The sequence below is a fragment of the Epinephelus fuscoguttatus genome, linkage group LG5 (genome assembly GCF_011397635.1).
Source record: "Epinephelus fuscoguttatus linkage group LG5, E.fuscoguttatus.final_Chr_v1".
NCBI classification, from domain to species: domain Eukaryota; kingdom Metazoa; phylum Chordata; class Actinopteri; order Perciformes; family Serranidae; genus Epinephelus; species Epinephelus fuscoguttatus.
Genome location: NC_064756.1, coordinates 27,665,667 through 27,681,678, shown reverse-complemented (window position 1 = coordinate 27,681,678; position 16,012 = coordinate 27,665,667). Strand labels below are relative to the sequence as shown.

Genomic DNA, 16,012 nt, shown 5'->3' with positions numbered 1-16,012 from the left:
CCCCTCTATATTCCTACTGGGGATTACAGTGTGACTTTGGTGTGCAGTGGAAATCTATACGGGCAGCATCACTCTTTTGACATCTTTAAGGTATCACTGTAATATTCATATATTATTTTATAGGCCTAGATGTCATTGCAACATAATGCAGCCCCAATATGATAGCAGGCTCCCTGTTTGAGCCCTCCCTCCGCCTCTCATGTGTCTACATTTTCATCCCATGGCCGTCTCTAGGTGATTTAGCGCCGCCAGTCTCAAGCAGGTGTCCAACATGGCGATCACGGGGAGCGGATCTCTCGCTATTTCTCTCTCTGTTTTCGTGATTTCAGCGGCGTTTCTTCCAAAAGGTAAGTTTTCGCTGTCTTGTGCGTGCGTGTGTGTGTCTGTGATGCAGAATTACCCCCTTCGCACAGCTAAAGCCAGCAGAGGAGTACCGGGCGAAGAAGTTGTGGTGCGTTTGCGCGCTAGATGCGCACAAGCTTCCCCTTAAATCTCAGCATCACTTTCTAATGCTCTGATAACCGCTGTCGACTCCAAAACATCCATGCTGTTTGCCGAGACTGTTGGGCTACTTATCTCGTAAATTGCGCGCTGATTGAAAGGGTGTTGTCCTGAGTTGGACTGCAATAGGCTACAGAGGAGTGCTATAAAAAAGTAGTGTTAGTGCTGCACAATCGCAAAGGCGGTGAGAAAGTACCAGCAGTGATAATCGAGTGAAATGGTCGTACAGTATTTGGACCTATAGCGCAAGTTGATGGCACAGTGAAACGTGGCGCTTTATTGTGAAATGAGACCGATGCTCCGGTCACCAGAGAGCACGGCTAACACGCACTTGTATCTTTTTCAATCATACGGCATAGACCTTCACAGTCCCAACTCATGACACTGTCTTCAAATCTGTAAAGTCTGCGCTTCAGGTGCGCTTTGGAAGAAAAACACGCATTGCAGCTCTAGTCTCTCACAGTGTCCTCTGGCCGCACAACTGCAGCCTCTGATGCCAGTGTGTGTTCCAGTCCGCAGTCTTCACTTCTCCTGCTGTCAGAGAGGCTGGAGATGTAAATCTGCCATGTCGCTTGTAGGGCTTTTTTTTTTTTAGTCTTTTCTGTTTTTTTTTACAGCGTGCAACTGCATGAACCAGGGGTGCCTAAATGTGCACGACCATTGCAGTCCCACAGTCCGATCATTTCCCCCCGTTATTCCACCGCGGTTGCATCAGAGTTGCATGCGTCAGTGTTTTTTTTTTCCTGGAAAACGTATCTGCTGACAATACTGACGCATGTGAAGCGGTTAAAATGTCAGCTTGCAGCCGCTTTAAATCCCTCCTAGCGGTAGGATGGACATGTTGTGTTGTCAATCCCCGGGTTGTTAAAATGGCAAGCAACAGTTGCGATGACAGGTTTGCACTTGAAGTCGACTTGAGCGACTTCTTATTGATTTAATATCTGTTTCTGATATTGCCACATAGCTGCATCACCCATCAACAGGTCTGCAGGAACTCATCAAAGCCTCTGTGTGCGTGTGTGTGTGCGTGTGTGGTGAGATTGGCAGCCTGCTCCCAAATTGAGGTTACTAGTTAAAGGCTTTTTTTTTTTTTTTAACAGTGGGATTTTTTTTTTTTTACAGCCCACTGCTTACAAGGCTTTCATTTCACAGTTGTTGAATTTATTATGGTCTGTGTTGAATAGCAGTTGAATGACATTTACAGCATTGTCTAGCGTCTCCTTGTCACATTAAGTTAATTAACCTCTCAGTCAAATAAAATAATGCATCATGAATGCGCAATAACCCCGAGCTCAATACGCCGAGGGTTGCAGCAGCAGGAAACTGATGCGGTCTCTTGGTTCAGGTAGAAAAATCCCCCAAGCCGGAGGAGGTCTGATCTGACCTCAGGCTTTTCATTTGTTTGATTGTCTTTGTGCCAGCTGCTGGGAGCAAAAAAAGACCCGAGCTCACGCTTTGTGAAGTGCTGACAGTCTGCTTTTTGACAGCTCCCAATATTTCTTTGTTAATAATCCAGAATTGGTGGATTTGAACTTTGTCTCTACATCTGCTGAGAGGACTACAGTCGTGTTAACTGAATGCTGCTTGTCACTAGAGGTGTTCAGCTTGTTATAAAGATACAAAGGAGAGGGGTTAATTAAAGAAAGGCAGCTGATTGTGGGTACCATGGGGCACAGTTGTTCTCAAGGGCCAGATACACCAAAACTCAAAGAACAAGTGGCGAGGAAGGCTGACTGTTACATGCCTCATGTTGTTGTTGTGTCTCAGCCAAAAAGTTGCACCTGAACACACGGTTAAGACTGAAGCCAACGGCCAGGTACGACAGGTACACTTTGCACTGGCATGAGAGGAAATTACTCTCTATACCAGCTGCAACATAAAGGGGAACCGGAACACCGACAGAACCGATTCAAGATGCTCGTTAGCCATTTTGCACATTAACCTGATGTTGCAAGAACAAATTATATTTACCGTCTACTAGCGAACATTAACAAACAATTATGAACAGTTTCTGCTAAAGAGCTCATGGCTAAAAAAAATAATCATACGCCCTCCTGACTTAAGTCATTTGTTTGCTTTCCTAAGTTCATATCTCCCCTCATGCACTGAGCCGAACTGCCAATCAGAGTGGTTTCAGCTGAATAAAGGCAGACATGGGATGACTAGTGCCAACAGTGCGGGACACACCGCAAAAAAACTAGGGCAACAGACGCTCACAGACGGCCTGACATTGACCAAAAGCTGATCATCGGCTTGGTGTGTCAGGGCCCTAACAGTACACAGAGGGAGTGATAAAGCTAAAAAGCTGCCTTGGCTGAGCATCCTGTTATGAAATGCTGACACTTTGCATTTTAACAAAGAATCTGTTTAGCAGTATTTCTCTCCCCGCGTCTCCTGGGGCTCGGCCTGTTGTAGCATATCAGTCAGTCGAATTTCAGAAGGTTGCATAATCCCACTTATTGCCATCTTAAAGTCATTCGTCAGGGCTGAGTGATGGTGAAGTGGATCAATACGGGCTGTCATGGAGCCTCAAGGCGCCGCTGAAGGACGGGATCTCAGAGAAACAAAAGGAAACATACAGTTGTTAGGGTGCTCTTGGTTGCCAGTTGGCACATGACAGGGTGAGTAATTGAAGATGTCCGTCTCTTGCTGCTTATGGTGGGGTTTGGCTTTGAAACAGATACTGCTGAAATCTGCTAGCAGTGTGCTGCTCTGCCCTCAATTTGTGTTTGCTTACAGTGTGTGTGTTCTGGTGGTTTGGCAGTTTTTTATTTTCTCACAAGTGTTGATCTCCCTGTTTTTTTTTTTTTTTCCATTTCACTCTGTCAGTGGTGCATATTTCAGGAAGTACATTCATTACAGCACATTCACTATTATGCATTCTTCGGTTGAGTGCTAAAGAGAAAGTCATCTTGGGCCAGCTGTAGCAGAAGCATTCAGATCCTCAACTCAAGTATGAGCAGAAATACAACAGTGTAAAAATACTTCCATACAAGTCTCACATTCAAAATTTTCTTTAACAATATGCAACTATAAAACAGCTAAATATAATTGAAGTATCAAGGGTTACAGGTAAAAAAAATCCACTGTGAGTGTTTATTATTATACAGTGTAATATTATACTGGATTATTTTTACTGATGCAATATGTCCAAGTGGCATTTTAATATTATAGTTGGGGTTGTGCAATTAAGTGCATATGGTTATTAGCCTATCATTGGTTTTGTGTGTAAAACAGGTGTCAAACACATGGTCTGCTGGCAAGAAGTGGCCCACCAAAGGCTCTAATCCGTTCCACTGGATGACTTTTTACATGCACGTGTGAAGGCCAAGAGGTGCCAGGTCTGAGGAGCAGGTTAAACATTTAGTATCTTACTTAATGTGAAATACTGCTACCGAGGCTTTTCACCCTGACCAGAATACAGTTCTCTGAAAAAAAGAGAATACTTATTGTGGTCATATTTAAAGATTTTAAACATTGTGCAGATTATTGTCAATCGGCAGCTTCAGTACAAAAGAATCTGTCTTAGATCTCTCTCTTTAAACAAAATTGGAGGAACAGTACTGCTAAGGCACTGCCAAAACTTAAGATTTGTAAATGGTTTGTAAGGCAGAGGGTAACTCAGCCTGCTTTGTCAGTAGCTTCCACTTCAGTTTTGTGTGATGATGCCAGAATTACTACACAGGAGTAGAAGTAAACTGACTGAATGTGGAAAAACTGAGACATAGCTGTTGAAATCCCACTTATTTTTCTTACGACATCTCAGGCTGTTCATCATCTGTTTGGTAAATGGATGTTTGCGGAATGTACTTGTACTTTTTTGTACTAAAACAAAGGGAACGTTTGGAGGTGTTTTTATTTCTAGGTTATTTTGCAATGGCTTTACTGGTCCAGTCCACTTTAGTTCAAATTGGGTTGTATATGGCCCATGAACTAAAGCGAGTTTGGCACCCCTGATGTAAAATGTTATCCTACAGAGTCGTCAAATTAATGTAGTGGAGTAAAAAGATACTCTAAATACACACCGAATATTTGTCTCTCAAATTCAGTGAGGTAGAAGTGTAAAGTAGCATAAACAGGAATATTCAAGTGCAAGACAATCAAAATTGCACTGAAGTACATCACTTGAGTAAATGTACCTAATTACAATATATTTCACCCCTGACTAGGGAGGCAACTGATGGGTATTTTCATTATATATTAGTCTGCTGACTACTTTATGGGTATAAATGGGTGACACCAACGCCCACAGTTTACTATCACACAATATGAACTAGAAATTATTTGCCATTTTTCTACTGATTGACTGATAATTGAATAATAAATATCTACTCAGAGCCACACGCAGTTCATCAGTGCTATCTCTGTAGCAAACTGAAGTGGCCTTCTCTCCACTATCTGTATAAAAAAAACCCAGTACATGTTTCAGGATAAATTTAATACCGCACTTAATGGCCCATTGATATGTGCCCGCTTGTGAAATATTTCATCGCCGGTACGTTCGAGATCACCACAGTACATCATTTGTAACAATAATAAACTCTTCTATTTAAAGAAATTGAATTTATTGCTCATTAAATTTACATTAAACTCTGCTTAATAAGCCTCACTCTAATTGCTAGATAATGCATGGTACTACTTTATGCAGTGGCAGCTAATCTTACTGCTGGAAAGGGAGGGGCCGGCAGAGAATTGGCAGCTAATGCATGGTAGGACTTTTGCGCTGGTATCAGATGTAACAGAGCAAGCCATGTGTACTTAAGTACATCACACCTCCAGGCAGTGTGGCAGTGGTCTCAGGATCACTTTATGAAGGTGCCAGTCTCCTCTCGGACTTGACTGTATTTTTATTCGGAGGACTCAGGATTTTATTTTTTTAAATCATAGCATAAAATAAGTGTAAAATTAACTGTGTCATGATGCACTTACAAATATAAACAGTATGGTAGTAAAAAGAGACACATGAGGAGGAGACGAAGCTTTCAGGTCAGTCTGAGGAGTGTCTATAGATTACATGTTCCACACTCTATTGTCATGCAGTGTGGGACTCGCAGTGCTCTGGTATTGGTCTTGACTCAGCCTCAACTCGTCAATGTCTCTGTCTTGGTCATGACTTGGTCTCTGTTTAGGTGGTCTCGACTACAACCCTTCAGGATATGTTTTTCTGCCGTGTCTGCTTTGAACTGTGAAAAGACAAGTTCTCGTCCGTAAACAGAATTTTTTAAACCATTACATCTGAGCATTGCAAACATGTGAATGTGTGTCCACCATCGAACTTCACGCTCTCTTTTGAGTTTGCTCTAAATGAGTCAGAGCGCAGCGGGTCCTTGCAGCTCCAAATGAATAGGCAGATTTCACTTTAGTAAGTGTCCTTCCAAGTCAGAGGTCAGGGCATGTCAGCCAGTTTACACAAAAAAGTAGTTGGTTTATGGAGGTCCATATCGGGAAATTAAAAAAAAAAAGAAAGTATCTTTCTATCCTTGATTCCTTTCAATTTCTGAAAGAGCCCAATCTCTTCTTAAAAACATCACCTTGGGTGCTGGGTACAAGGGTTTTTGTCCTCATGCTTAATAGTGGGACCTTCAAGTAAATACTGTATGAGGTTGTTTTGTCAAGGTCACAGGAGTGCTTCTGTAGACGTGCTATCACTTTGAGTCATGTAGTAAGTAGAAACATTTCTCTGCGAGGGATTTGCACTGCGGTGTCAAACTGAATGACAAACTGAGGACGATGAAAAATGTGTCTGTCTGTCCGTGTGTCTGTCTATCTGTCTGTGTTGAAATGTAGTAAACAGTCAATTAGGAGAAACAGACAGATGACAGGTCCTTTCATGATTGTGGGGACAGAAGCTTCCATTCATGACTGTGCTGTGGTAATGAGGAGGAGAGCTGATGTCTCCGCTTATGAATATGACATTGTTCTCTCTGTTCCCTGGATCTGAGAGACCTCACTCTATTGGCTGTGATGCTCAGACAGTGACAATCAGGTCCACAATGGGGGAAAAAAAAAGGAAATGCAATGTTTTTGTTTTGGATGGGGCACAGAGTGCACATTAGTATGGGTGATGGAGCAATTACAAGCCACCATTAAGGCTGTAGAGCAGTCAAAGCACAGTACTTTCTTTGGGGAGATGTCCTCCGTAAACCTGCACCGTACTGTAATTCAAAGAAAAAAAAAAACTTTAACGATAAGATTCCAGTTCAATAATATGGCTAAAAGCGAGCTGACCACTCATCCGGCTCTTCCAGATAACACCACAGATGCCAATAATTGTGCTTTAATGGAGGCTTTTTTTTTTTTTTACGATGGATGAGATTCAAACTTTGATTCCTTTAAACCTTCCCTAAATTTTACTACAGTGTGCTGTATTGCCAAATAATTTGGAGATAAAATTGTTCAGGGACTGGAGGGAGAATCCATCTGCTGTTAAACGCTGAATTCACCAAATGCCGTCACTGTTGGAGTGTCTCCTGCCACACAAGTCGCTTAAGGTAGTGATGAGGGGCTCTACAGCACACTACTTACAAGTTATGAAGCATACAGTTAGATTTTAAAGTAGCATGAGATGCTTAAGGTATTGTACTGTATTGTAACTTAGTGTAACTTTATATCTAGCTTGCTCTACTTGTGGCAAGGTTGTTGACACACCACTAAGGGCAGCATCGATGCTGATGCCAGCCGCACTGTGGCATTGCTGCTAGGATGGGGAGAGGGTGGCGGTCATCCATGGGCTGGCAACTGTTTATAGAAAAAAAGCCAAAGGAATCTAATTTAGGGAGCTTTGCTACCTTCTCCTCCTGTTCTTTTCTCTCTTGTCTTTTCTTACTGCCGCTTTAATGTTTGAAAGGCATGACTGTTCACTTGGCTTCCAGATGTGCTTGGCTTGTCAGTCTTGACAGAATTTGTGCCTAAATTAGCTACGGTATTTCATATAGTCTCATCACATGATCAAGTAGAGACTTGACATTGGACAACATCAACATACATATTAGTAATTACCCAGCTATCATCACTGCGTGATTGTGTCATATCGTAGGATATCGTAGGATAAGCATATAATTTTGTTAGAGACTGCTACTGACTACGTTACTCCCCTACAAAAGAAAAACATGACAGAGATGGGTTTTCTTTTTCAGGGGCATACATAGTACAATTTTTCACTTAACATGAGTTAATGAATTTCAGAGATGGCAATCTGAATCACTTTCAAGGGCTCTTTCTCTGCTCACCCCGACCCCAGTGCAACCACACAAAAACCTAAAGTACAGATTTATCTTTATGAATTTCATAATTCCTTGACTTTTCCTCTAGCGCCACTCCAAGGTTGACATTTTTTAGTTTACAGTAAAATACCTTGACAGCTATTGGATGTATTGCAATGACATTTGTTCCACATGTTCACGGTCCCCTGAGGATGAACTGAAATAACTTTGGTAATCTAAAACTAGTTCACGTCGGTAAACATTGTAAACATGACTTTGTTAGCATGCTGATGTTAGCATTTAGCTCAAAGAAAAGAATCAGAAAGCTGCTAGCATGGCTGTCAACTCTTGGACAAAAAAACCCACTAACAACCGCTAACATCTGGCTTTTGCATTCATTGGGAAAGGTTACAATCCGCATTCTTTTGTAAGTCAAAAGACTCTGCAGTAGTGATGGGTATTTATCTGCTCCAGCTCTAATCAGCTCTGATTGGCAGCAATGGAAATATGACACCTAGATGGACACACTTATTTAAGCCCATTTTCTGGCACGATACAATGAGGCGCTGCCACAAAATACCATCCGTCTCCATTCGAGCTTAAACATTGTTCAAAATCTAGTTGGCACTGAGTTTGAAAGAGAGATCGAACAGAGATTAAAAAAAGGGTAAACACCGAAACCTTTTCACTGGCCTCCATGCTGCTTCTTACTCTTTACTAGGGCTGCAACTAACAATTATTTTCATTGTCGACTAATCTGTCGATTATTTATGCGATTAGTCAATGAATCATTTTATTGAAAAATGTATTAAAATGTTGAAAAATGTCGGCCTGTCTCTCCCAAACCCCAAAATTATGTCACATAATGTCTTGTTTCTTACTCATGCCAAAGGGTTTTAGTTCACTGTCACAGGATAGTGTGTAAAGCTGCCAATATTTGAACGTAAGAAGCTGCAATAATAGTATTTGGGGGTACTTATAGCACTTTTCTATGAAAAAAGACTCAAACCAATTAATCGACAACTAAAATAGTCACCGATTATTTTAATAGTCGATTAGTCATCGATTAGTCAACTAGTCGTTGCAGCCCTACTCTTTACTAACTCTGTCCTGCGTTGTTCAGTGTGATACACACACAAAAAAAGTACATGGCTCTGATCTGCTGGCAAAGGGAAAGGAGTCTGTCGTCTATCTTTATTGGGTGGGAAAAGGGTATTAGTCTTGTTTACTTGTCACTATAAGTTTTTTCCATAATCTTTTGTCATTTATGAGAATGTAAACAACAGGCGATTGAAGTATGTCCATCTATTTTAAAGCAAATCAAGATTTGCTGGCTCGGCTTTGACGTATAGTACAAACTAAACAATGCTACTGAATTTTTTTTTTTCTATTTCTCTTTTGATGGTAATGAAAAAAAAAACACTTTTTTCTGTGTTCAAATAGCCTAATATAGGGCCCAAGTTATTTTTATTTACCGCTTAACCAAAGTGTGGTCTTTCCAGAGAGAGGCACTGTATCTATATACAGTCGTGTGTCTCAGATTTTCAGGAATGGAACTCATTGCTCCATTGTGGGATTTTAAAAGTTGCATTGATTGGGCTAAGCAGGGCCCTGCAACATTTGTTCACTTGCTGGCTTTTGTCAGAAGTTGGGGATGCATCTCACATTATCAAACATTACAGTGATCAGCCCAAAGGGGCGCTCTACATAATTTGTTCACTCATCCGTGTGTCATATGCAATATCTGAGACGCTAATGATCTGATTCTCACAAATATTAGACAACATATTTCACCAGAGTGTTACAGCGTTCAAAATTACACCGTTGGCACCTAAAGGGGAAACACAATTACAAGCCCAAAAATAGGCAAAGCACATTTCTTACTAATGATGGTTATCTTTTATCGACTGCTACTTTGTTCCTTTAATATATTATGGACCACCCAGAAAGTATAGATGATATTTTTGAGAGATCCTCCTGTGTTGAGATCAGCCGCAGCTCAAGAGAAATTCAACAAAAGAAAACCTCGAGAGTGGATGAGTCTCAGACCAGAAGTCACAACATTAAGACTAAATAACTGCTGATCAATGCGGAGGAGAAAAGACTCTTTCTGAGAGAGAAGACTGAATCTCTGATCAATAAATTCAGTTATCGAGCTCCTGCTAATCCACTGCTTGAATTGGAATGAAAAAGGTTCAGGCGCTTTAATCAGCAGCTGCAAAGTGTTTGGCCTCAGTGAGATGTTATTGTCTGGTTCACTGAGAAAAATCAGACGGCTTATCTTTACATAGTTTCTTATGTGGTGACATTTAGAGATATTTAGGTTGGGACTTGGCTGGCCCACGCCCCCCTTCGGACCAGTCCAATCTGCGGCTTGATGGCAGGCCATTCACTTCTATCCGAATCAGAAGGCGAGAGCTTTTCTCTATCTGGCAGAGCTCAGTTGCAGCACTATGCATCTCAGACAACAGCAGAGGAGCAGCACCTTTCTGTCTCCTCTCTGGGCTTGTTTGGGCAGATCTGAGCCTGATAAAATAAGCACTGTGTACTTAGAGTCCTCAGTAAGCAGTGGCATGTAGGTGGAAGTAATGTAACTCCTCTGGAGAAAAAAAATCTAAAGTACAGGTATGTACTAGCGAGTGCCAACAGAGCACTAATCAATAAAACTTGCATTGCTAATAGAAAACAATGTGCTGCTGAGGCCATGCTTTTCTCTCAGATAAGAGTAGAAATGTGAAAAATCTAATTATTCCTTATATACAGTAAGATATTGGGACAGGTACCTTACTTGCTTAACAGCATCCCCTGGAATAAGCCCCTTCCTTTCTTGTTGGAGTGCTGTTTGCAAATGCATTTATGCAGACTGAATGAAATATTATTCCCTTACACAGCAGGATGCAGCTAGACTTGGGGACAACATTAGAATAGCCCGGTCCTTCCAACTTTCAGTTTCTTTTCAGCACTGCCTCCATTGCACCCTAATGTTCCTCTAATTTTATTTGAACAATACACTCAGGGATGCCAGCTGGAAAGAACAAACAAGTCTTAAAGAAACAGCATTAAATACACTAAAGGGAAAATAGAAGCTTTCTTACTATGTACTCGGGCAGCTCTGAAATACATCCTACCTTACTACAAATGTTCAGTTTTTGATGAAGCGCTACTTTTTCAACTGACTGATTCATCACTTTGAGTATAAAATGTCACAAAGAGGTCCTGCCAACAACCCAAAACCCAAAGATTTCCAATTTACAGGATATAAAACAGAGAAAAGCAGCATTTCAGCTGTTGCCGTATTTGTTTCTTGGGCCGGAAGTGACCATATTTGCATTAGAGGGTGGAGCTTTGGAGGAGCAAGGGGGGAATCTGACTCAGGGTGCTTTCACACCTGCCCTGTTTGGTTTGGTTCGGTCAAACTCAAGTTTGTTTGCCCCCTTAGCGCTGTTTGTTTGGGCAGGTGTGAACACAGCAATTGCACTCGAAGAGGTGGTCTCGGTCGGGTTGCATATGAACTCTGGTTCAGTTAGTTTGTGGTGAGAACGTGTTCCAACCTCGATCTGAATCAACTGTAGTCACATTACACATTGTTTGGTTTAAACATGAGCATGTTACAGTCCTGGAAGATTATTAATGTGCGCCTCCTCCTGTACTGCCTTAATATGCACATTCGGAACATTCAGCACATCCGGTGCATCAAAACATTGTTTTCTAGTTGGAGCCGCGCCTTGTTTTCAAACTGTATGGCTTGACTAAAATGAACAATGACAGCAATATAGTCCACGATGACCAGCGCTAAAATCAACCTGCGTAGTTGTCCCTCCATTGTGACATTAGAAAGTGTCACATTTATCTTGCAAGTGTACTCTTCTTCAACGTTTTGTTTACTTCCTGGATTTTTCCTATATGGACATTCTGACCAATCAAGAGCGGCTTTCTCGAGCAAGGCATTTGATCTGGTCCGCTTGTAAATGCTGTCGTGAAAACACAAACCAACTCTAGGCAATTATGCAACTTTGTAACAAAATAAGTCCCTGATTTAGACCAAAGCAAGACAACTCTAGGTCTGAAAGCACCCTCACAGACTGTGGCGATGCCTTGTAGACAGCCTGTCAGTCAACTTGCCCTGCCCTTATATATGTTTCACTGGGCCTTAATAAAATGTAAACAGGTTAGTTATTTAAAAATTCCCCTCCTGTACCGTTGTCATGAATGTTGAAATTAGCTAAAGAGACCAAACCTGGTTTTTGTACCAGCCTGTAAACATGTTTACTTCTGCGTTTTCGGCATTTTAACATGAGGTCTGTGGGGATTGACTCTGTTTTGGAGTCAGCTTCAAGTGGCCATTTGAAGAACTGCACTTTTGGTTGCTGCTTGGTGTTAATTTGTGGGCTAGAGGTGCCTGTGTGCGGATTTTGTTACTTTTGGACTGAGGGTAGCTGTTTCCCAGTTTCCAGTCTCTGTGCTAAGCAAAGACAGCCAACTGCTGGTTATAGCTTCATTTTCAGTGTTTAGACATTGAAGTGGTTATCAATCTTTCCATCTTACTCTTGGGGAGAAAGCAAAGAAGTGTATTCTCCCAAAATAAAACAGAAACTCCTGTATTGTTTCACAAAAATGGATATAATACATCTTCATTTACTCCAGGTAGCACTTAATATAATAAAGGGATAGCTCAGTGTGGGAGATCTTGGCAGGAAGACGTGTGATCAGTTTTTTTTTTTTACTTAATTAATGTATACCTTCCAAAGCTGTAGTAGTAGTAATCTTTAGTGAGGCCGATAATGTGACACAGAGAGATGATGGTTACAGAATTTACAGTCGGTGCAGGACTTTTTGCCTCCTCTCAAGGTGAATCATAAGAAAATTTTGATGCTGTTTACACAGAAGAGAGCTGTTGTCTGACAGGTTGGTGCTGCATGCCTTAGGGGCATCGTGCTCTTGAGTTATCAGTGTGACGATAGACCCATCTTAATTACTCTCAGATACAGCACTATAATCTGTCATTGTCAGGCTGATCAAGACTGTGCAAACCAAGCACTAAGACTCATTCACCCAAACCAGAAGCGTATTGATTACTTCTCATACTTGAGTCATTGCACTGTGGAGAGACATGGGAGGCAATAGAGCTAATGGAAGAGGGAAACTCAAAGTCACATTGTTTACATCTGAGATGACAGGTAAATGTATTTGAAAGGAAATATGGGCTTGATCCATTGGCTCCCAAATAGCAGCCTGTCTGTAGCTAACAAGGGAAGTAAAGCTGCCAAACGATCAAGTGGCCTGCAGTTCAGATGTTGAGCTTACCTCACAGCGGCTTTTCCTTTTTCTACATCAAATCCATGTCTGTGCTTAGCATAACTGAACATTTTGATTTGCTGTAACTCTTCATAGTCATTGATAAAAGCCCCACACACACACGTACACACACACCCATCATTATATTTCAAAGCTGACACATGGGTGGGCTTTGTAGGTGGCTGCATGTGTGATTGCCTGCATAGATGTAGATATTTCTTCTTTATTTTCTAAGATAATTGCTCCATCCCATTTCCATACTGCACACCAACTGTAAAAGTACTATAATAATGTTAAAGTGTACCATTTTTACAGTTAGTATATAAAAAATCAACATACTGAACTGTTTTATACTAGGAGGAAAAGATACAATACTTGTGAGTGGGCCACAGACGTAGTTTGGATGGGTTCTGGGGTTTCCTGAACCCCCTGGTGGCCATAGCGAAAAGTACATGTAGGGATTTAAATATTATCTTTGTTTTATTTTATAACACAGAGCTATTAATTTATTGCAATGCCTTGCCGTGATGTGGGGATGTGAACAGTTATTGTAAGTTATTAGCACATAGCCTATACAGTTAAAAGGTTACATTGCTGATTCGGTTCTAACGTAAACGTTGTTTTTTAGCCAGAGTTAGATAATTGGTGGAACATGTTTAGCTATAAACAAGATGGTCGCTCGTTATTTCATTGTGCTGTGAGCGCATCAGGGCTTCAGGCATCACAGATGGCTAACAACCATTTTCAACAAAGGAAAATGGATACATAATCACAGAAGACGTTCTTTGTTGGATTCATCGTCATGGATTTATTTTTCAAAGTCTCAAGAAAGACAACAAATTTCAAGGCTTCTGAGAGGGATACATATTAACCGGAGCCCACGACAGCTTATGTTAACTTCTGGGCAAAAAAATAGTAAGTCTCACCTGCAGCTTTTGAGGGATATTTGATATTTGTAAAGTCAGATTAATTCATCTTTGGCTTGTATGATCGGACAACTGCATGAGGCATTCCTCTTGTCTAAACCCAAGCATTAATGTCAAGCCTTGACGCTAATAGCTGGGATCTGTATCTGCTTTGCTGTTGGGTTGTGCAAATTTGTTTTCTATGGTAATTCTTGCAATATTCCATCACTCACTGGGCATATTAGTCAGAACGTGAAAATGAACCTGCCAGTTTCCTGGTTTTTAATTCTAATTCTAATCTTCTTAACAAAGACTCTTTTGTTTTTTTGTGAACCCCCTAACTTTAACGTTCAAACTGCACCTATGTGTCCGACATTAAAACTTTAAAATGCCACTGCCAATTAAACTTAACAAGGACACAGAAAACTGTTTTTGTTTTTCTAAATTTAGTATTATTTTTTTGTTTTGTTCTTGTAGCTGTTTCTCACACAGTTAGTATTTATTAACCTTTGAGAATTAGTTTGTGGGAGAATAGCGTCCATCGACAGCCCACCTAGAATAAAAAGTGTTTTTTAAAGACTGTTTTAAACACACTTTTCCAACGTGAACACACTGCAAAACCTTATTAAAATTTGCATGTAGTTTGGATTTGAGACGCAGGAGTTGATTCTTATGATCTTACTGTACCTGTTTTCCATTTATGTCCATAGTTTTATTAATAAAACAGGACTTGAGGTGCATATACATATATTCATTTCTCTGATTAGAAGAGTTTGAGTTATAGATTGAAAATCTGCATTTATGTGCATTTCACATCTAATTGTATTCTAGAAGACAGGATTGATACGTAAAACATCACAGCTTACCGCATCAGTATAGTAATGTTTTTCAACAGTTTTAATTAATTTAGGACTTATAGAAATTCCTAATCAGATTTTTGATAACAGGGCTTTGTTTCTGTTTATCCACCTGATTCTAACCGCTGCAACCAAAGCCCCAAAACTTTAAAGAAATTTAATTGCAAACTTTGTATCTTCCCTTAATTCAGTTTTTGATTCATTCTACTAATAACTCTACTGTACTTAATTTTTGTTTTTGCTCCTGTTATGCGGGAATTGATATATATTTTTTTCTCTTTTTCTCTCCTGCTTTCCCGATGGGCTCTAATAGGGGTGTTGAAGTTTGTTGAGTCTCCCTTAATGAGCTGTGGGCCTTAATGGAGTCAACAGTGCAAGTTTTTTCTTTATCATTATGTGTTGATGTTTGTTTTCTTTTGCTCCTTTTTTAAATACAGCACTTTATGGCTTATTTATTAAAAGTCTTGTACAACTTACATTGTGCTGCTCAAAGTACTCACTATAGAGGGATCTCAGTGGCAGCCCTTCATTAATGCTATTCATTTGTCAAGATAAGCCGATTCCACTTGTCAGATTTTCACTCAAAGTTAATTCTTTCATCTGTCCTTTGTTCTTTGTTCCACCAGCATCTGGGAAGGAAAAAAATAGAAGAGCAGTTATATTTGCATATATAAATATACTCAAAAGTGTACTATTTTTGATGCTGCTTTGGGAGTCTGCTCTGAAGTTTTATAGCTTTTTAGTGAGAGGACACACCCACTGACACGAGACAACTTTCCAATTATGAGAAATTATCTTTCTTCGGATTAAGTTTTTTAAACATATTGACAGCTGAACAGACACATTCAGGCAAAAACATAAATGCCTCCAGCTCCAACACCTCATCCCTGTATCCTAGAAATTACATTTGTATGTTAGTAAACTGTTCTCTGAATGACGTTGTTGGGGCAACATAATCACTACGTGGATTATGTTCAGAGACAACATTACTTTCAGGTAATGGAGCAGCACATGTACTGTTTAGGCTTCAAAGGGAGGTGGTTAGGAGGATGGTGATCACGCATAGAGCAGGACCTTGACACTATAATTTTTGATTTGCATCCAGACACGTGTCAGGTTCAGACAAAAAAAAGCAGTTTGGTTAAGGTTTGGGAAAGAACGTGATTTGGGGTAAATGTTCATCAAAAAGTTACCAGCAAAAATAATCCTGCAGTTAGCACGAGTGGATACTGTATTGTAATATTGCCTATTT

At 40.5% G+C, this 16,012-nt stretch overlaps 1 protein-coding gene across 3 annotated transcripts in view; it reads left to right on the top strand.

Annotated features, from left to right (window-relative positions):
• Window positions 1–234: 234 nt before the first annotated feature.
• cadm1b (cell adhesion molecule 1b) overlaps window positions 235–16,012 on the top strand; it is a 185,649-nt gene continuing 169,871 nt past the window's right edge. For all 3 annotated transcript variants that reach the window (XM_049577135.1, XM_049577136.1, XM_049577134.1), the window contains exon 1: window positions 235–347. In XM_049577135.1, the coding sequence (XP_049433092.1) occupies window positions 272–347 (76 nt within the window). In that variant the 5' untranslated portion in view covers window positions 235–271. The remainder of the gene's footprint in view (window positions 348–16,012) is intronic.